Source organism: Daphnia pulex, chromosome 10, assembly GCF_021134715.1.
Source record: "Daphnia pulex isolate KAP4 chromosome 10, ASM2113471v1".
NCBI lineage: Eukaryota > Metazoa > Arthropoda > Branchiopoda > Diplostraca > Daphniidae > Daphnia > Daphnia pulex.
In genome coordinates, this window is record NC_060026.1 from 457,481 (window position 1) to 478,030 (window position 20,550).

The window sequence follows — 20,550 nt, forward strand, 5'->3', positions numbered from 1 at the left end:
GGAATTTTGTGCGGACGTCCAAGGATCTGCGTCAGTGATGGTTGCGAAACAACATATCCGGTGAAACATTTCGGCCATCCATTTTGGAGGAAAAAATAATTTCCTGGATCGACTTCCGGTGAAACAGGAAATAATCCGAGTAAGTGGAAACGATCCATCTTTGAAGGAATTTCAGCCCTCGTGAAAGTAGTTTAAAGTTTAATCACTCAAATGGCGTGTGCGGTGCATAAGGAACGTGAAACAACGGACTGGGGGAAGAGGGGGTGGGGAAGCTATTACGCACGCGAATATTTTGTTGTTTTGATGATATTTTTCGAGTGAAAATAAAGGAGGAAGAGAATGGCGATTTACGACGTCGTGAAAAAGAAACGAAGAAGAGAATGCAATCATAAAAGTGGGGAGGTATGTAGTATGTAGGGTGGAAGGTGGGGGGGGGGTTTGCGGGAGTGGGGGATGTCTAAATATTGCCAACGACCCCCCCCCCAGTCCCGGTCCACTGTTCTGTGGCCAGGCCCAAAAGAAAAAGAAAACAAACAAACAATCAGATCGATGAATCGGTTTCAGTCACGCTGCGTTATGTTTTGTGTGTGTGTCACAGCCCAATCGGCGGTGCCGACCGCGGGACTTTTCCTTCAACCCGGAACGGGCCTCTTCCTCACGACTCGTGAATTTCGTCGCGAGTTTGTTGTTGCACAGTTGTTGTCTACGGCCAAAAGTCGGGACTCACGCGGGAAAACTATGCACGGCCAAATAAAAAAGGAAACTCTCTGAATATTATCGACCTCGTTTTACTCTTTATCGATCCGCCCCTATAGTTGTAGGAGCCCAGTACAAGGAATTGTTGTCCGCTCCTTGTTTGATTGTCCACTAATTCACCAGAGGGTCGGGGAGGGGTGGGTTTGCTATTCTTGTCCATTAGTAAAATTGGTTTGTTTGTTTTCCAGGACTCGGCACGACGATGAACCCCATGAGCCGCATTAGTGCGCCTAGGCCGTCCAGGGCCTCGATGGAAGGTGTTTCGCCGTTGATGTACAGCTGCCAACAGGGCGACACCCAGCAAGTGCGCCATCTTATCCAGCGCAAGGTAAAATATTGACCGTTTCAAAAAATGGCGCCCCTTTTGTTTCATTTTGTTTTATCGAACTATCGACCCGTTTTTGATTTTGTTACTTTTTGTTTGTTTGGTTTGTATTTCCGATAGCCGATTTGCGTCAAGGAATGCGACAGGACGGGCAAGACAGCGTTGCATTACTGCGCCGAAAACACGACGGCCGACGGTGCCCAGTTGCTGGTCAAAGCCAATCCGGCGCTAGTCAACCAACCGGACGAGGAAGGATACACTCCGCTTCATTTGGCTGTCATCGCTGGAAATCGAACCATGTTGAGGTATTTGTTGGACCACGGAGCCGAAGTCAATCTGCTGGACAATGAGCGACACTCTGTCGTTCACTGGGCCACCGTTTGCGGCGAGTTGGAGGCCCTGGACGTGGTCCTGGACGCTGGAGCCGAGGCTTCCGTCGAAGACATTCACGGGGCCTATCCCATCCACTACGCTGCGCAAATGTGCGGCAACAACAAGAAAGCCATGGGACTGGGCAGCGGAGGCGGAAGTGGTGGTGGCCAGGGCCATTTGGGAGGAGGAGGAGGAACTGGAGGAGGTGGACCAGGCAGCAGCCAAAGGTACACGGGTCTGGCGGCTCTCAAGAAACTCATCAACCATGGCGTGCCGGTGGACGTCATCGATCGAGACGGACGCCAACCTCTCCTCTGGGCAGCCAGTTCCGGTATGGAATTTTCCTTTTCTTTTTTTTTTGTATTCCCTTCCGGCTTCCGACTTTCCGCATTTACTTGGAAACTTTAGGTCGTAACTTTTTTTCTACGGTGTTCTTCTACTCCCTTCCGCATTATCATCACCTGTTGTTCTAAGACCAATCTCTTCTTTGTCTATTAAAATACCTTTTACCCAAATTGGAAAAAGAAAAAGAACCCAAAAAGTTGTTGGCCAAACTTTGTGTGTGTTTGGTTATTCCGGTTCTCCCCCCCCCCCCTGCTTGTTTTATGGATTAATCGATCCGGTTGTTGTTCTTATAAGTGCAGCCTGGGCCATTTAAGGGGTTGTACTATACAATGTTTTTCCTTTTTGATTCTTCTTGTACACACAGGTAGTGCGGATGCCATTTTAGCCTTGTCCAATGCCGGCGCTTCCGTCATGGCCGCCGATAAGGACGGACTTACCGGTAAGTTTGTTTTTTTCCCTTCCGGAATTTCACATCACCCCCTCTGCTGCTGTTTTTCTTCTTTCCTTTGGACTCGATCGTAAACAAACGTCAACAACCAAAGAGAGTCGCTCAAATCAAAGGTTATAATCCTGTCACATTCAATCACGACGACCTTGGGGGGTAGTGGTTGGCTTGTGTTTTATACGCGGTCGTAAAAACCAACACAGAGGAACATGATCCAGCAACTCGCTTCCGTCCCTCTTTAGAGCTGATAATAATATACTACCCGTCCCCACTGGGCGTATGTGTAGGATCGCGTTCCAGTGCCTCTCGTATCTGTCTTCACTGCACAACGGCTAGTTGTTATGTAACTCTCCGCCATCAAAATCTCAGCAGCGTAGCGGTTGCTTGCTGATGTATGTATGTACTTTGGCAAATGCCCTCCGGCCGCTGGGTGGAGTTGGTTGAGTCCGTCGGGGGTGTGTTTATTATAGCGGCACCTTTGCGTCAAGTCACGGCCCAGACTATTGTAGCACGGACGTCCTACAATAGTCACCGCGGGATTAAACCAGAAAAAATTCCTTGCGGAAAGACAAAAAAAACATTTGAGAAAAATTGGAATTTGGTTGAATCCGGGCTGGATGGGAAAATAAGGGGAAATGTAAGTCGACCGAACTGTCTGTTTGGTTGACAATGTGAAATGTCCGTGTGCTGTGCCAAACGTCATGTCGTCGTCCTTATTCACCATGTCGTAATAGGCCCCCGGGATATATAGGCTGATGGGGGAATCGGCGATCCTGTTTGCTCACGAATGTCCCTCATCTTGTTCATTTTTTCCGGTTTGTTTGGAACGGGACGGGACGTGGGTTTGCAGCTCTGCACTGCGCGGCCAGTCGTGGTCACAGCGACTGCCTGGAAACTCTGGTGGCCCTGTGCGGAGCCGAAGTGGATCTGCTGGACGCCAACGGATGCACCGCCCTCTTTTACGCCGTCACGCTCGGTCACGCCGATTGCGCCCAACTTTTGCTCGACTGTGGAGCCAATCCCAATCACCAGGACAAAAAGGGACGCACGTACGTACATCCATCCCCATCCACAAAATCAATTTCAATCATTTTTAACCTTCTTCTTCTTCTTTTGTTTAATGTCGATCCTGATTGGAAATCAGTCCGGCGTATTGCGGTGCCACCAAAGGGCAGACGGAAACGTTGCGGCTGCTGGCCCAGCATCAAGCGGATCTCTGGCTGAGGAGCACCAAAGGAGACGTGCCACTGCACGAAGCCGTCGCCTGCGGCCGCAAGGATCTCGTCCTGTGGATCTTGCGGCAATGCCAGTCCCAGCAGCAGCAGCAATACGGCGAATCGGGCGGATCGGTGGTCAATGGCGGTGGCTCGGTCATCGGCGGGGCTCACGTGGTCAACAACGACGGCCGCAGTCCACTGCACATCGCCGCCATCAATAACAACGTGGAAATGTGCAAGGTAATACGGCTTAATTAGCTCCTCCTTCTACTCCCTCCCTGGACTTGAGCTTTATTAATAGCCTGGGCACCAGTCTCATTGGCCAGGCTGGTGATTGGAAAGAAAAGTTTGTGTGTGTTGGTCGTACGAGAATAGTTGCCCTGGTGGGGTTATGGCCAAAAGAAATGCGATCCCGGTGAGGTTAAACGGGTAGACACGCGATCCTTGCATATGGGGCGATCATTAAAAAAGGGGCGTGTCTCATTATAGAAATCTATTCCAGCTGTTGTGTGTGTGTGTCATCCGTACATTATTGCACGTATGGCCTACATACATGTGTATGTAAGCAGCAGGATCTAGTCGGTAGTCCGTAGAGTCAAATGGATTATTTGATTTCACCGCGAGTTTCCTTGTTTTCTTTGGATGAAACAATTGGACAACATGCAACTCTCTCTCTAGAGCAAAGTTTCCTCTACTGTGACGTGTACATTCTAATAGTGGTGGTAGTAGTGAGTTAGTAAATAGTCAATTTTTCTTTTTTTCAAATTTTTCCCGCCACTCGATTGGGTTACCATTGGTTGGTCGGTTTTGATTCACGTTCAATAAGATATTGATCGATCACGGAGCCGAGATCAATTGCATCATGAGGACAGCCCGAGGGCAATTGATTACGCCGCTGGACGCGGCCCTGCGTCGGGGCAATCGGGGCTGCGCTAAATTCCTGCAACTTCACGGCGGATTGGCGGCCGCCAAACTCACCGACAGCCGGGCCTTGCAACGAGCCCTCAGCCAGTAAATTCAAGTTTCTTTCAAAATTTTGTTAAAGATGAATTCCATTTGAAAAATATTATGAAATGATTTTCTTGTTCCAAGGGCCTACACGGAGAACCAGCGACGGGTGTCGGTGGTGGTCCACAACAACGCCGAGATGATGGACTACCCGACCGACAGTCAAATGTCCGGCCGGTCGTCGATGGTTCAACTTCCGCATTTGGCCGGACACAAGAGCCGCACCGTCAGCCGACTGGAGGACAGCGCCACTCAGACGCAAGTGGAAGAATCTTTCTTCAGCGAAAACAAGGACGGAGCAGAGGTTGTTCCATTTTAAAACAGAATTTGAATTTAAATTGATTGAATTAACTTTTTTTTAATTATTATTATTAAAGATCCAGCTGTCGAGCGCTGGAGTGAGACTGGGCGAAACGGAGAGTGGATTGAGACGTAGGAGGATCAGACGTCGTGCCCAGCAGAGGCGATCCTTGACCGATCCTCGCCCACCGCCCAATGATGAAGAACTCCGCTGGAAGTCACGTCAGCGCTACTCTGACGATTCCGGATCGGAAAGCGACGATGAGCAGCACCTGCCTGGATCGCGTTATCACCAACAGCAGAGACCCAATTTGTCGCAGTACGTGTCGGACGGTGGCGCTCCTGGGACGGGCGGAAGCGGTGGCGACGGAAGCGGAAGACTCAACGGAAGCAGTCACGGCCTCAGCAACATCAACACGGTCCATTTGGAGCCGATCGTCAAATCCAGCCAAGTGGCCACCGATTTGGCCGTCAGATCCCAGTCGATCCTGTCCAATGTCGGGACGGAGAGTTCCGGCCAAAAGGATTCCGGATTCAGTGACCTGGTCGGTCGCTCCGAGGAGGACATTAATTCGTCTGCGCTGATCCGCCGGACCGATTCGGCCACTCTGCTGCTGCTGGATCACATCCGCTCGCCGTCGGAGCAGCAGATGATGAACGGGCCGGACGGCGAGAATTTGAACCGATCGTCGAGTAGTTTGAACAACAGCAACGACAACAACAAAACGACGACCCACTCGCCGTTAATGGACGACGTCGAGTCGAGCCGGAAGCGGACCTTCCTCTTGCGGCGGACCAAATCGGAGCGCCGCTCGGAACACGAAGGATCGTCTGCCCATCCGCCGACGGCGACTCATCCGCACAGCGAGCGGATCAAGTACAAAGCGGAAATTCCCATTTCCGTCATCCGCGCCGCTCAAGCCAAAACCCGAAGGTGAAATAATCAAATAATGATTTTAAATTGGAATTTTAAAATTGGATGGCGTTTAAAATTTGAAAATGGCAGGTACAATTTGGAGAGAAAGATCTTCCAGCAGCTGCTGGACTTGAAGCAAATGCAAATCCGGATCGGGCAGGCCAACGAGCAGGTGTTTGCCAAGCGGCTCATCGACGGATTCCGCAAAGACGCCGTCACCGTCGGACTCCGCCCCTACGACGGATCCTATTCCTTCCAGCAACTCGAAGTCTACCTCTACAGTAAATGTCAAAACTTTCTTTCTTTCTTCAACTTTGGGTTTATTTTTATTTTTTAAACTTTCCCGCAACAGATCAGCTGAGGCTGGTGCAAGGTGGGCGGACATTGCTGCCACTGGTCGATTCGGCGACGGACCGCGAAGATGGCGCCACCACCAACGGACTGACGTACGGTGACGTCATCGAGACCGAGTCCACCAATGGGACGAGCAGGACGACTACGACGACGACGATGCCGGTGGACAAGTGCACCCACACGACCCAGCGTTGCCCGCACGCCATGTACGCTTACACGACGTTGCCGCCGGCCTGCTACACGGGCGTCCCCTGCGCTGCCTTCAGTAATTTCTCCATTTTGAATTAATGTTGACCCAATCGATTTCTATTCATTCGAGGGTTGTTGGTTTTTTGAATGATTCAGTTCCCTACCACAAACACCACCGGCCCGTCACTCAACAACAACATCAACAGCAACAACCAACGAATCACCCGGGGACGGCCAAGTCGACAACGGAAAACGGGCGAATCATTCTGCCGAAATTGAATTTGAACAACAACATCAACGGCCATCAGAAGAGCAACACATCACCCGCTAACAAAGGCAGTCATTGAAAGTTATTGGCTAATCAAGAAAAATATCCAACTCTCGCTCATTCATTTATTCAATTCGAAATCAAATTAAATTAACAAAAAAAAATTAAAAGAAATCAAGAAAATATTGATGATGTTACGAAACGATGTTGTTATTTCGATGGCCCGTGTAATTAAGTCAGCACGACGACACGGGAGGCGCACGTCGTTTATGTTTGTTTGTTTTTCTATTCACATGGATTGATCAAGTGTTGATGTTGATAAATAAATACTATATCTAACTAGAAATCATTGAGCTCTAAAAATATACCTGATTCCCCCCAATCTCCATTGTCCATTCATTAACCACTTGATGAATTTTGTGTTGCATTTCCAGCAACCTCGGAACAGCTCAGATATTGTACTTGCAGTCCGACTGATTTCTTGCAGGAAACGCCAGGTACTTTTAACTATAGCTGTCGAACATTTGTTTAATTTCCTCGTCAAAGTGTGCATTTGATTTCTTATCTCATTCCAGTTGGTTTCTGCGAATCGCCCCGTCAAGGTTTTATGGTTCCATCACCCGTTGCATCAAATGGGGGGGAAAAAGAATTTCAAGAAAAATGAAGATGCACACGCTGCCAGGAACGGGATCCGGATCGTCGGCCATCGACTATTTTGCCAGAACAGTTTAAGCTTTGTGTGAGCATCTTTTTGAAATTGACAAATTCATCGCATTTTTTTACACGGCTCATGACAAGTTTACAACAGTACCGATTAACCATCGATACACGCGTGTTTCATGTCTGGTGATGATCCGCTGAAATTTTTAAAACCTTTTCTTTTTATATTAGTAGAAGGGGACGAGTGGGTGTATGGGATAAGGCGTCATTTAGGAGTAGGTGCAGTGGTGCACCTGGAGACCAGGGTTCGAACCCCCTGGTGAGCTTTGTTGGTTGGTCATACACCCGCTCTGGCGCCACTGTGGCGTCACATGGACCCCGTGACTTGCTGCTGGAGAGGGAACTCGGGAGGGTTGGCTGGGGGACGGTTTTCGTCGATATTGGGATCGGTCCAATATTCCTCAGCGCAAAAGGCAAATGAAATGTGGAATAATGGGAAATTGGCGCTGTATATCTGGCAGAGCAAAGGGCCCTTATTTGCGCAGTCATTGGGTTAATTGCCTTGTTTCCGTCGTGTTGAATTGGGAATGTGTTGCATACAAGTGGGTGCTGGCTCTGTACGACTAGTCGAATAATCTCAGTGATCATATGCGCGTTGCTTCCGCACGAATCCAACAATGTTGTCCTTGTCATACACCGCCCGGTGTATCATGTGGGCAACAACTTGTGAAATGCGTGTATGTGAGGGATTATTTGTGCTAGTTTCAGATCCGTATATCCAGCCTAGAGCCGGGCAGTTGCGTCCCCGGCCCCATCCACTATCATTGTTAAAATTGTTATGTCAATTATAGAATATTTGGTATCAACAAGTAGTACACACACACAGCGGCGGATGTGCTCCTTCTCCTTGCTATTTAGTGGTCATATTTAAACTTTTTCTGTTCCTTTTCTGATTTTAAAATAATTTTATTTCATTTTTAATTTATATCAATTTCAATTTTATTTTTCCGGGCTCTAAATATAGCTCTAAATATGAGCTCTAAATATACCTGATTCCCACAATCTCCATTCCTAACGAATTGTCTAATTTGACTAGTAACAACATTGTATCGATATTTAGTTCTCCATCGATTTGATAGTCGATTAATAATTGGTAAACATTGAAATTTCGTCTGCTCTTTCAACAAGCGAATACTAAGAAGGAGAAAATCTACAACGTCATCAAGTGTCTTTGTCATTTCACCCGATTTGTGAGCGAGATGAAACATCTGTTAGACTGTGACAGCTAAATGGTAATATTCTAGTTTGCGATAATATGTGCAATGCACCAGGATCTATAGCTGTTCGAGTGGGTGTCAGAAACTCAGAATGGACCTTAATTTTGAGATCATTGGCGTTTATAAAGGGAAATGAACCACTTGTTAAAACATCCATCACATTCATTCTATCTGAATTGCTTTTCCCATTTTATATCTAATCCATAGAACAGGAGGAGAAACAAAGCACCAGAAGACAATTTAGTAAGTTGTTCCCTTGAATCAACTTAAATTGTGATTTAATGATTTTACGAAATCTTTCTCTTCTCAGCTCAATTAAGTTCCTCTCAATGAGTTTGACTCCCCTGGAAGTCAGATCAATCCTGCCAAGCAAAATGGAGCCCGAGGAGGTTGATTCGACTCCACACAATTCTGGTAACTGAATAGGGAAGATAAAAGTTGCCTCTGCAGAGGCAATAGTAGAAATCAAATTCACCGAACGTGGACATCATCAAATTGGTGTCAGGTGAATGGATAGTAATTGGTAGCCTCAAGCCCTCTCAACATTTTAATTTCGCAATGTTATTGCCCGTTTCGTCTTCTAGAAGATCAAGACAATCTCGATACAGACACTGGTAACATTCGTCTCTGTTGGACATTTTTCATTTTTTATTAATTTTATTATTGAACTTATCTCTCAGATGTGATGGCCGAGTCTACCACAACGGCATTGAACCGTTGGCATCAGTCGAGTCCCATTCGTTCACCCTGGGACGTAGAGCAGCGATTGAGGTAAACGAACGAAACATTCATCGCTTCATTAGGAATGCAGCAGTTTTTGACCTGATAATTCATCTAACAGACTATTGTGGCGCGAGTATTTCTCTCTGGTGGTTAGTGTGCAGCTAAACAAAATGGGTGACGGCGGCGGAAACCGCTCTCAACAGCCAGTAGCGCCGGATTGCGGAGGCGATAACAACCATCGAGAACTCTTTATCGTCTCTGGGATCTCGACCATTGTGGAAACTGGAATGTGTCACCAGTTTATCTTCCCCCTAACATCATGGAAGATGGATTATTCGAAAATGTCCATTAGAAAAAAACTAAGAAACCGTTGGGAGGAAATACCGATCCGGCGAACAGTGCTCCTCTTTCCCGTTGCCAGGCAACAATTTCTTCCACGCTGCTCGTCTACTGAAAAGGAGAATGCGTTGAATAGTAAATTGATGTGCGGATGAAGACGATTTCGTGCTAGTCGGAGATGCAATAGATTTATCTAACCGAGTAACTGGAGTAAGTCATAATTCCGGTAATAATACTTTAGGAAAAAAAACTACTTATTCTGCGATAAGAGCGATGATATTTCCGAAGAACAGATCCAGTTTCAATCTCAAATGGCTCTTTTTCGTAGATTATCCTCGACCAAATTTTCATTTATAACCTGCTAAAATTGTTTTATTTTACCGATTTTGCATTCGCCTTTCGCCCTTTGGTCGCAATTTTTATGATGTCGCAACGGTGCCCCTTCCCCTCCGTAGAGCCTTTCAAAATGGCGACGACGTTACAAATTGTGGATTGACGTGTCGCCTGTCGCCGTTCTCAACATATTTTAGGAGTTTTCGTTTTTTTCTACGAGGTAATAACTGACGATGGCGCAAATTTGTTCCCTTCTGGCCTAGGCTTAAACCCAAAGAATTAGTCAAATTACTATTTGTCGCAATGTGATTGCTGTATTTTAATAGCAAATTTCCATGAACAAACTATTTGGGGACTGTTTTTAAGGACCTTCAAAAATAACTTCACTCTCGAGATAGCTGTGATTTTTCCTTTGATTGTCTTAAACACTACTGATGTTGCTAAAAGTTAAACCAGAAACTTGAAGAGACTTGAAGCTTGGATGTACACCAACAGTGATTAACGATAGGGACTTGTTATTATGTGTCTATGATTTGTTGTAAACATCCTCGTAAAATTTGTTGAGCTGTGCTGTTTTGTTTTTAGATCAACTGTTTTTTTTTCTGTTATGATTGAAGACTACTAGAAATTGGAGTATGACACCATTAACGGTTTTTTTTGTTTCTAGATGGAGTGGATTTGGAGGAAGATCTGTATTTACCTGTTTTTAGTACTGTTGCAATGTGTGACAGATGGTTTTTCTTGACTAAATTTTTTCTTGAATTCAAGTTTGTACCAGTTAAATTTAATGGTGTAGACTGTTTTGATTTGTGTTAACTGGTGTAAGATATATTTTTGAAACCAAGTACTGGGTGAAACTGGTTTCAATATGGTTAATAAGAACATCAATCATTTTATAAATCAAGACTTCTAAACCTGTGGACCATCTCAACAATTACGCTAAATATAAGTAACTGAAATTTCAGCTAAGTGTGAAATATTTATTGTAATACCAATTGGAAATACAAGTACAACGTTGAATAACAAGATAAATTGGAATTGCTTTATTGTCCCACCTCCACCCACAATTCCACCACATTTTACAATCACACACATTATACATGCATACATACACTTAAGTTAACCCGTTGGCTGCCACGCCATACAACCCGTAGGTTGTTTTCTACTTTCTACGTGCCACGTCTGAAGGATCCATGACCAAGGTGGGACTTGCCATTGCTGACAAGTCCGGGCTGACACGGTGACAGGAGAAGATGGAATGCACAACCTCTAGAATCCATCACCGTATCGACGAGGGGGGAAGTCCCTATGGTGCATTGCCTAACAGGGCCTTTCGGCGAATCTTGGGCAGGTGCAGCTGTTCGATCCCAAGGCACATAAGACCAAGAGACCAAACAGTGCGGCCCGTGCTAAGGAGCTAACATGGGGGAAACAAAGGCGTGGCAGCCAACGGATTAACTAACAAAACACTCATACCAACAATAACAGTAGATGATCCGCGTAGAACTTGTAGAATGTCACTGCACGTTTATGTCGTGGCTCGTAGAGATGCTGAAGTCTGATCCCGTCTGATGTTCACAGTCTATGGGCCGCATCCTTTCGGTCATTATCAGAATGGCTAAATCAAGGAGAAAACAAAATTAATAACAACATTTGCATTCACTAACATGACAAATGAAGTTACATTGATAACACCAATCAGGTTTCCCAAGCTATCCAGAAGATGAAAGAGTCCAGTGGGGATGAAGACTAAATTACTCCAATAGCTTTGCCTATGACAGAACATTCAAATTATTTAGTTAGTTATTTTAGAATTTTGTCAACTTTACAACATAAAATCTTAAATATTGAAAGAAACTAAAGGGGTTATGACACAAAAATATAACTTACAATTGTCTGAAGAAAGACAGCAATATTCCTGCCTGTGACTGTAGGCAGCCGCAGCAGTGTTGAACATATGTTGGTAAGTGCCCTGCCCTGCATCTTTTCACGTGACTTCTAAGATTACTCATGTCCTACATAATGTTTTCCATAGCTTTCCCTGTGACAGAAAATACAAATATGACATCAAATACAAGTTTTACATTTCTAAAAGATGAACAATACTTGTCTGTCAATGCAACATTTGTAGTAAAACATGTTCGGAATAAAACAATACATGTCCACGCTGGGATTAGTGACCTACCAAGATCAATAGAAACTCAAGATAATTATGATGAATAATTGAATATTAACGAAATATGAGAACAGGTATTATAAAAATGCTATCATTGGTTTTTACCTGTATTAATTGGATGATGCATTCAGCAGAACGTCAATTATGAAAGGGTTGATCGAAGGCTGATGCTTCCTTTCGCGTTCCATCCTACAGGTTATAATGCGAAATATTAAATGTGATCCAATACTCAACGGAATAATACATTAAACAAATTGCACAGAAATAAACTTGAATTTACTTATGAATTAATCGGTAATTTCGTGAAAAAATAGGAACTTTTGACAACAACACAACAGCCATTACATGAAAAACGAGGACACTCGCCATCTATTGGGCACCTCTGAAACTCGGAAAAGTCCCAAGAACGTAATTAGTTTTGTGACACAACTTGAGCTAGAACAGCGCACATTTGATTAAATCTAGCTTGAAATCATGAGAGCATTACAGGGAACAAAGCTCACTTGCTAGTTTTATGCAAATTTTCCGGAAGTGTACCGGAAGTAAGCGATTGCGCCTTAACTATTGAGCTACCGTCGAAATAAACCAAAGATTCGTGATCTCCATGAAATTTGGGGTCGATTAAGTGTAATTTAAACGAAATCCAATTTTTGGCCAAAATCGAGAATTTTCCTGAACTATAGTTCAGGATAATTCTCAAAACCGGAAGTACTCGTACGTACAAATAAAAACATGAACTTTACCACAAATTCGACGAGGATCACGAATATGAGGTTATTTTGTGCGTCGAATGAATATTTACTGAACTACTGACTGAAACGAGAAAACCGGAAGTAGAAAAAAAAACACATTATTAAAAATCTAACAAGTGAGCTTTGTTGCTGTAACCGAAACGGACAGCCATCGCCCAAAATTTTTTTACAGTAGCATCGATAAATTTCTTGGGAGATGTGCAATGTTGTGAAAAGTAAATGTAAATAAACTGAGTGGAAAATGATCAAAGGCTATCGGTCTAGCGTCAGAAAAAAGAAAAAGATAAAACAGTTTAGGATTTCACATTTCTGAAAATGAGCTGCGTTTCCCAACTAATAATCGTTAATTAGAACGTGAAACTTACTTTAAAATCCTCATCGGAAGTCAAAGGTTTTCCGACGAACTTTTCTGGTAAACTGGATGTGCTATGTTTCGGCAACATTTTTACAAGACACACTGAGCGTTATTTGTCGAAGTCACTTCTCCTATCAAAACCAATTTTCATATCCCTGACAATTTCAAGGGTTTCCAGATGAATAAATGAAATGAATACACTGAAAAAACTTCACTGCGACAAATTGTCAAAGACTCTCCAATAGAACAAGTACTTTTACTCTACTAAAAAGATGTCGTCTGCTACCGCAAATTCATGCAAATAACTTAACTGCAGCACTGTCGGATCTACTCGTCGCCAGAAGTAGCATCGGACGTAAACCTACCAACTAGCTTGATGACTAAAAAAATGTTATCGACAACGAAGCTCACTTTCGAATGAGTGATCGTGGTCCAGACTCCAGACTTCTACGCTTGATTGGACTACGATCCCAAGTTAGCTAAAAACCAAATATAATTGCTATCGTAATTAAAACGTTTGAACCAAATTATTAGTGGTAAAAGAACGGAATGCAAAATGATAAATGACGATTTTGCCTGAATGTCTCTATGTAATTGTATTTTTGGGAAAAGATAAGCACGCGTTTCTTGCGACTTTCAGCGTTAGTGCAATATCAATTACAAATTGACAATAACACGTATATTATCAAATCAATAATACACTGAATGCTTCATGCCAGATAATGAATGAACTACTCCCCCCCCCTTTCTTAAAAAATTCTTCTGGAGTCATTAAGAATGAAATTTTAGGAAAAACATTTCAAAAGAAGAATTATAATCAACTGGGCCTTTATGCAATGATATAAATATCCACGAAGCCAAAGGACCAAAAATAAGGTACATAATGAAACCCAAAAAGCAGCATAGATTCCGATATGCAAACAAAATTATAATTGGTAAAATGATGGGAGGTGAACCAGAAAAAAAAAAGACTTTAAAAAAAAAAAAGGAAACAAAAGGAAATTGTTTTAGGATTTATCTCCCGTTTAGATGTTTCGGGTGCGTCGGGTACGACGAGGTGATGGGGCAGCGGGAGGTGGAGATGAGCTCTCCACTTTTGGTACATCAGAATCGGTCGAGACTTTCTTACCACCGCGGGTCCGCTTCACAGCAGGTGCGGCCGGAGATTCTGTGTCCTCCTTTTCTTCAGCAACTACGGCAGCAGCTGCTGGCACCTTCTTCTGCCGTGGACGTTTGGTAGCAGTGGAGGTGGGTACCTTTTCTTCATCTTCGTTGGCTGGACCAACGGCAGCCAAAGTGTCAATGTCCGGATCGCGTTCAAGTAGAATAGACACTGTCTTATCCGGGGGTGATGAAGCCGCTGTTGCTGCCGTTGTTTTCCTGGTGGAACGGGTGGATCTGACTGGTGAAGCCGCCGCACCAGCAACATCAAAATGGACTTTCAATGTTGCTTTTCTGCTGCGGATGGGTCGACCAGATGAAGTTGTTGCAGTGGATTCCTCGTTGGTTTCCTGCAATAGGTCATCCGGCATGTGATTCGCATGGATATCAGCAGCATGACCTTTGCCTTCGTGCAACATTTCGACATCATCTAAACCAGCAGCAGGTTTACTGCCACCACGACGCCGTTTCTCTTCCGGCGCACCTTCCACTTTTTCGACAGTCTGTTTGGATGTGGCTCGACGAGTCGTCTTCTTGGCTGGTTTAACTTCGACTTGTTCCATTTCATCCGCAGAGGCAACGGGTTCCACAACGTCCGGAACAGGAGCTTCCACAGCTTTTCCTTTTTTCGGTACTGCTTTCTTAATTAGTTTTGGTCGACCACGTCCTCGTTTAGCTGGCGCCACTTCATCGTTGCTGGACGATGAAACTCTTTTGTTCACTTCTTTGTCCATTTCGTCTGAGGAAGTACTCACACGTGTCTGTGGCACCTCGATCTGACAGAGACGGACGACAGGTGACAATGACAATTTTTCGTCATTAAACAGGTCATCTTTTCTTCTCCTGGATCGCACCGGCCGAGTTTCGGCTTCCGCCTGGACACTGTCCGATTCTGACTGTTTTTTAACCCTTGTTGATCGAGTAGCCTTCGGCGTCTCAACTTTGGACGCTGGGACAGCGGCGGCTCGGCGACCTCGCTTAGGTGTGATGACACTCTTGACTGGAACTTCTTCTTCTTCCGCTTTGTGAGAAGTCTCTTCACTCGATGCTTCTTCTACGACGGCTGGCTCCTCCTTCTCGGTGGCAGGTAAGAGCGGAACTTCAACTGTGTCACTCACTTCAGGCTGGATCTCCGGTTCCGACTGGGGTGGCTTCCGTTTCGACCGACTAGCCGGTTTTGGAGTGTTGGTTTTCGGAGTAGGAACCGCTCTGCGGCTTCGTCTAGCAGGAATGACATCCTTTTCGGCTTCAGACTCTTTAGTTTGTTCCTCTTCGTTGGCCAGCTCATCAGTTGTTTCGGTCTTGTCCACTGGAGCAGCCTCAGTTGTTGTTTTCTCGACAGGATTCTTGGATGACTCTTCCGCAACTTCACTTTCCGATTCCACATTCTTGGATTGGGGGGTCTTCGTGAGTTGTTCAACGACTTTGACGTCGGTGCAATGGACTTTAGGAGTGTCGCGAGCAGCAGCAGAAGTTTTCAGAAGCTTCTCGATTGCTTTGACGTCCCTATAGTCAAATTTCGGTGTGCTTTTCTTAGCGGAAGCAGCTCTACGACCTCGTTTTGGAAGGGGGGCTTCTGGTTCTTCCTCTTTCATTTCTTCTTCTACGATCGGCTTTTCCTCTTTCATCTGCGAGGCAACATCAACGACATCACTGACGGGTTCTTCAATTGGTTCAGAAGTCTGAGCTTCGAGTGTGGATTCCACGACGAGTTTCTCGGGAACTGCTTCTTCTTCTTCTTCAACAATGGCCACATTCTTTTCTTCCTCTTCACTTTGTGGAACAGGATCTTTGGATTTAGGAGTCTTCATCAAAAGATCGACACCTTCCACGTCAGAATAGTCGGCTTTAGGGGTTGCTGGGCCAGCTTTGGGAGTTCTCAGAAGCCGTTTAACTCCACTGACATTTCTGTAATCTGCTTTGGGCGTGTCGACTTTAGCAGCAGCAGCTCTACGACCTCGTTTTGGAAGAGGAGCTTCTGGTTCTTCCTCTTTAATTTCTTCTTCTACGACCGGATTTTCCTCTTCCATCTGCGAGGCAACATCAACGACATCACTGGCGGGTTCTTCAATTGGTTCAGAAGTCTGAGCTTTGGGTGTGGATTCCACGACGAGTTTCTCGGGTACTTCCTCTTCTTCTTCAATAACGACCAGATTCTTTTCTTCTTCTTCAATCTGAGGAACAGGATCCTTTGAGTTAGGAGTCTTCATCAAAAGATCGACACCTTCCACGTCGGAATAGTCGGCTTTAGGTGTTCCGGGCATAGCTTTGGGAGTTTTTAAAAGCCGTTTAACTCTACTCACATTTCTGTAATCCGCTTTGGGTGTGTCTGGCTTGGTAGCAGCAGCTCTACGACCTCGTTTTGGAAGGGGGGCTTCTGGTTCTTCCTCTTTCATTTCTTCTTCTACGATCGGCTTTTCCTCTTTCATCTGCGAGGCAACATCAACGACATCACTGACGGGTTCTTCAATTGGTTCAGAAGTCTGAGCTTCGAGTGTGGATTCCACGACGAGTTTCTCGGGAACTGCTTCTTCTTCTTCTTCAACAATGGCCACATTCTTTTCTTCCTCTTCACTTTGTGGAACAGGATCTTTGGATTTAGGAGTCTTCATCAAAAGATCGACACCTTCCACGTCAGAATAGTCGGCTTTAGGGGTTCCTGGGCCAGCTTTGGGAGTTCTCAGAAGCCGTTTAACTCCACTGACATTTCTGTAATCTGCTTTGGGTGTGTTGACTTTAGCAGCAGCAGCTCTGCGACCTCGTTTGGGAGGATTGGTTTCTTTCTCCACAGGTTCTTCTTCTACGACAGGCTGGGCCATATCCATCTGTGGAGCAGTAGCAGCGACTTGTTCAACACTCTCAACGACATCACCGACGGGTTCTTCAGCAGTTTCAGAGGATTGTTGATCAGCTTCGGATGCGGTTTCCACCACGACTTTCGCAGGTACTTCTTCCTCAACAACGGCCAGATTCTTTTCTTCCTCTTCAATCTGAGGGACAGGATCTTTTGCCTTGGGTGTTTTCATTAAAAGTTCGACACCGTCCACGTCAGAGTAGTCGGCTTTGGGAGTTTTCAGAAGCCGCTTGACTCCACTGACATCTCTGTAATCAGCTTTAGGTGTGTTTGTTTTAGAAGCGGCGGCTCTACGCCCTCTCTTGGGAGCACTGGCGGCAACAGATTCCTCTTCTTCCACCTGCTGCTCGATTTCACTTGGTATTTTCGCGGATACTTCCGAATCGTCAACTGAAGTAACTTCGGCGAGTTCATCTGAAGGGCAGCTCTTTTTTTCTACCACAGATGATTCGTCCTTTTGTTCTTCTGGTTCGGATGGCGAAGCTGTTCGCTTCGATGGTACATTGGGCGTTTTAGGTGTACGCGACACTCGCTGGCCTCGTCGTGGCTCAGTGACCTTCGTTTCAACTTCATCCTCCTCGAGCGGGATTTCTTCTTTTTCGCTAGTCAGGGACTGGCCTTCGTCAACCTTTGCATCGACAATGTCTTCAGTTGCATTGGCAATTTCAATCGGGGCTTCAGGTGTAGACTCTTCCAATATTTTCTCAGGCACCTCTTTCTCATCACTTTCCTTCACATGATCTTTTGCTTTGGGTGTCTTCATTAGGAGATCGACGCCTTCGACATCAGTATAGTCAGCTTTAGGAGTACCGGGCGTTGCTTTAGGAGTAGCCAAAAGTCGCTTGACACCTCTGACATCTCTATAGTCTGCTTTGGGCGTGTTTGGTGGAGGTTTAGGCGTCTGAAGCAGCTTCTTAATGCCACGGACGTCAGTGTAGTCAGCTTCAGGTGTTTTTCCAACGCCAGCGGCAGCAACGACAACGGATCGTGTCGTTTTAGGCGTCTCGAGAAGACGGGCAACTCCTTCCAGGTCGGTGCAGTTCAATTTAGAATCGTCAGACGGAGTCTTTGGCGTTTGATGCAACCTATCCACATCTTCCAGGACGGATTCGTCGACTTTAGATGTTTCAGGTGCTTCAGCACCGAGGGTTTTAGAAAGCTCTCCCACATTTTCGAGTACTTTACTGTCGGCTGGAGGACTATTGGCAATCTCGGGACTCTTCATCTGAGGGGATGACTCGGGAGTTTCAATCAGTTTTTCGACACTAACACTACAAACAGCTTCGACTTTGGCCACTGGTTCGAGTGCTGGAACGACATCCTTGGGCAGATCATCATTTACTTCAAGGGCAACTGGTTTCGGAGTTTTCTCAACATCGCTGTTGTTGACTTTGGGTGAATGAGGAGAAGTGACTGCATTCTTAGGAGTTTTCAGCAGCTGCTCGACTCCTTCTACATCGGTATAATCAGCTTTTGGGGTGGCTGGAACCGGTTTCGGTGTCTGCAGAAGCTGTTTAACTCCACGAACGTCAGTGTAATCCGCCTGAGGTGATAACGGAACACTATTGGATTCTACAGGAACCGATTCTTTTTCAGCCTCTTCTAATTGGGCAGCCGATTCAACGGTTGAGGTGTGACCATTTATCCCTTCAGACATGTCTTCCGGTGAGAGAGTGATACCTTCTTCTTCCTCTTCTCCCATATTTTCTACTAATGACGAGGTTGTAAATGATCTCAATAAAGTAGTGCCGTTGGTCAGATGAGGTGTCGTTATCTCCGGAACGGGAATCTCTGCTCCAATAAGATCATCATCAAATAATGAAGTGTCTTCTTGTTCAACAACTTCAAAATCGCCTTCTTCGACAGGTTCGTCGAGGAAAGAACAGCACTCAGAAGGAACGACAGCAATGTTTGAAACATCTGACATGGTCGACATGGCATCAATGGATGACATGTCCAAGTTGGCGCGAGCGGAAATTTCAAGAAATTCAGTCGCTTCAGCTAACGACGGACTGGTTTTGTCAAGGATAGAAGTTTCATCGACTGAAGTGACGCTGGAAACCGAGGCTTCGGCATCTTCTAGCGTTTCGTCTACGCATTCCTTATCGTTCGCCACCAAATTCTCATCTGCTGGCGTTTCTAAACCGCCCTCCTAAATCATTACAAAAATTTTTGAATATACGGACGTAAAGTATACAATATTTTGTGTTAAGTACCTCCTCAATTAACGAATCGATAGGAGCTCGGATAAATTTTAATCCCGAATATCGCGTAGAACGACGAGGAGTTGCACCTTTCTTGATCGGCGTAGCAGGTGGCAATGTGTTGTCAAACTGCTCTGGACTGAGATAGGGCCCAAAGGAAACTCGCTTTAGTGATGGAGTAGAGGGCACTTCAGGCGCAATGTCTTCCTCTTTTTCAGCATTGCTGTCGACAACATCACCATTCTCTTCTAGATCAACAACTTCAGCACTGAAAGAATCTGTTGATTCTGCAACAGGTTTATCTAATAGAACAAAACATACTTTAGTTTGTAACATTAATGTAAGATGTGATGAATTACTTGATAGAGGTTTATAGTCAGGTGGTAGATATTCGAATCGCAGTTTCCTTCCACCAACTAAAACAACATCCTTGTGGTTGAGCTTAATCAAGCTAACGGCTTCAAAATGTGTCCCATTGACTTCGGTTTCATTTCCATGAATTTCTACTGAGGCCTCCCCAGAGACTTCATCAATCAGAAATTTGCAGTGTGTATCACTGACATCAGCAGAAGTTATACGAATATCAGACTTTAAACACCGGCCAACCACACAAGTTGTAGAGGTCAAAGGAAACCCATGGCCTAAAATACAAAAACCATAATTAAAAATATGTCACAGCAGGGAATGACATGTTAACGGAAAGGATGAGCTGCACAAAGGTGTGACAATTACCTCTGGGCTCATCACCATTCTTTTGCAGCACCACAATTTGGCCATACTTTGGTTTCGGAAGCTTGACTGATATTTCAGCCATGCCTAAATCTGGTTTCAACAGAATCAGATAAGTTCCCACATAATAAACAGTCAATGTATACACTTGTTGGACACTTGGATACCGCACACCAAGTGCACAAACCAACACCTACTCACCTTGGCGTCGTCGAGACCTCGCTACAGAATTGTAATAGATATCCCAATTTTCTTGGTTTGACAAGTCACTCTGTAGCTAAAATCAACTACCACGAGAAAAACCAGACGCAAAGACTCCAAAACTGGGTAAACAATTGTATGAAACTGGCGGGGATCTTAAATAGAAAGCTTGCAAGTTTATGCGTCTACGCGGTCAATGTGTATGTGTATCAAGAACCGTTTCCAAGTTGCAACCAACAATGGCGTGCAGAGAGTAGTAAGACGATCAGCGCGCCAAATTTGAAACTCTTC

General features: G+C 45.1%; 2 protein-coding genes and 2 long non-coding RNA genes across 9 annotated transcripts; 2 read left to right on the plus strand and 2 right to left on the minus strand.

The window, feature by feature from the left end:
• Position 1: 1 nt before the first annotated feature.
• LOC124204490 lies at positions 2–6,872 on the plus strand. 2 transcript variants are annotated; one of them, XM_046601554.1, is made up of 12 exons: positions 2–139; positions 945–1,084; positions 1,202–1,784; positions 2,163–2,237; positions 3,094–3,292; positions 3,388–3,700; positions 4,287–4,471; positions 4,553–4,772; positions 4,846–5,702; positions 5,769–5,965; positions 6,037–6,303; positions 6,384–6,872. In XM_046601554.1, the coding sequence occupies exons 2-12, from the start codon at positions 959–961 to the stop codon at positions 6,572–6,574; spliced, it is 3,213 nt and encodes a 1,070-aa protein (XP_046457510.1). In that variant the 5' UTR covers positions 2–139; positions 945–958; the 3' UTR covers positions 6,575–6,872. The 2 variants fall into 2 exon arrangements, with proteins under 2 accessions (XP_046457510.1, XP_046457511.1); XM_046601555.1 differs by having other exon boundaries at positions 5,775–5,965.
• Positions 6,873–7,081: 209 nt separating this feature from the next.
• LOC124204514 lies at positions 7,082–10,859 on the plus strand. Of its 3 annotated transcripts, none has more exons than XR_006878949.1 (6): positions 7,082–8,675; positions 8,743–8,846; positions 8,938–9,046; positions 9,113–9,203; positions 9,274–9,695; positions 10,495–10,859. It is a non-coding gene; the product is annotated as an uncharacterized LOC124204514 (long non-coding RNA). The 3 variants fall into 3 exon arrangements; XR_006878950.1 differs by having other exon boundaries at positions 7,082–8,447; positions 8,640–8,675; positions 8,743–9,046; XR_006878948.1 differs by having other exon boundaries at positions 8,743–9,046.
• Positions 10,860–11,126: 267 nt separating this feature from the next.
• Positions 11,127–12,390, minus strand: LOC124204515. Its single transcript, XR_006878951.1, has 6 exons — positions 12,284–12,390; positions 12,109–12,192; positions 11,934–12,008; positions 11,718–11,868; positions 11,512–11,599; positions 11,127–11,445 (listed from the first exon to the last, which is right to left on the minus strand). It is a non-coding gene; the product is annotated as an uncharacterized LOC124204515 (long non-coding RNA).
• A 1,297-nt stretch (positions 12,391–13,687) lies between these two features.
• Positions 13,688–20,517, minus strand: LOC124204497 (titin-like). Of its 3 annotated transcripts, none has more exons than XM_046601575.1 (6): positions 20,260–20,517; positions 20,062–20,151; positions 19,689–19,970; positions 19,342–19,631; positions 17,030–19,277; positions 13,688–16,228 (listed from the first exon to the last, which is right to left on the minus strand). In XM_046601575.1, the coding sequence occupies exons 2-6, from the start codon at positions 20,141–20,143 to the stop codon at positions 14,136–14,138; spliced, it is 4,995 nt and encodes a 1,664-aa protein (XP_046457531.1). In that variant the 5' UTR covers positions 20,144–20,151; positions 20,260–20,517; the 3' UTR covers positions 13,688–14,135. The 3 variants fall into 3 exon arrangements, with proteins under 3 accessions (XP_046457531.1, XP_046457530.1, XP_046457529.1); XM_046601574.1 differs by having other exon boundaries at positions 13,688–15,826; positions 16,628–19,277; XM_046601573.1 differs by having other exon boundaries at positions 13,688–19,277.
• Between the last annotated feature and the right edge of the window lie 33 nt (positions 20,518–20,550).

Bases quoted from the DNA above. Each gene is read 5' to 3' on its own strand.
- LOC124204490 (XM_046601554.1), top strand. From the start codon at position 959: ATGAACCCCATGAGCCGCATTAGTGCGCCTAGGCCGTCCAGGGCCTCG. The intron at 3,293-3,387 runs GTACGTACATCC...ATTGGAAATCAG, and splicing joins CAGGACAAAAAGGGACGCAC to TCCGGCGTATTGCGGTGCCA. The intron at 3,701-4,286 runs GTAATACGGCTT...ACGTTCAATAAG, and splicing joins ACAACGTGGAAATGTGCAAG to ATATTGATCGATCACGGAGC.
- LOC124204497 (XM_046601573.1), bottom strand. From the start codon at position 20,143: ATGGCTGAAATATCAGTCAAGCTTCCGAAACCAAAGTATGGCCAAATT. The intron at 19,632-19,688 runs GTAATTCATCAC...TTGTTCTATTAG, and splicing joins TGACTATAAACCTCTATCAA to ATAAACCTGTTGCAGAATCA. The intron at 19,278-19,341 runs GTACTTAACACA...GTAATGATTTAG, and splicing joins TCGATTCGTTAATTGAGGAG to GAGGGCGGTTTAGAAACGCC.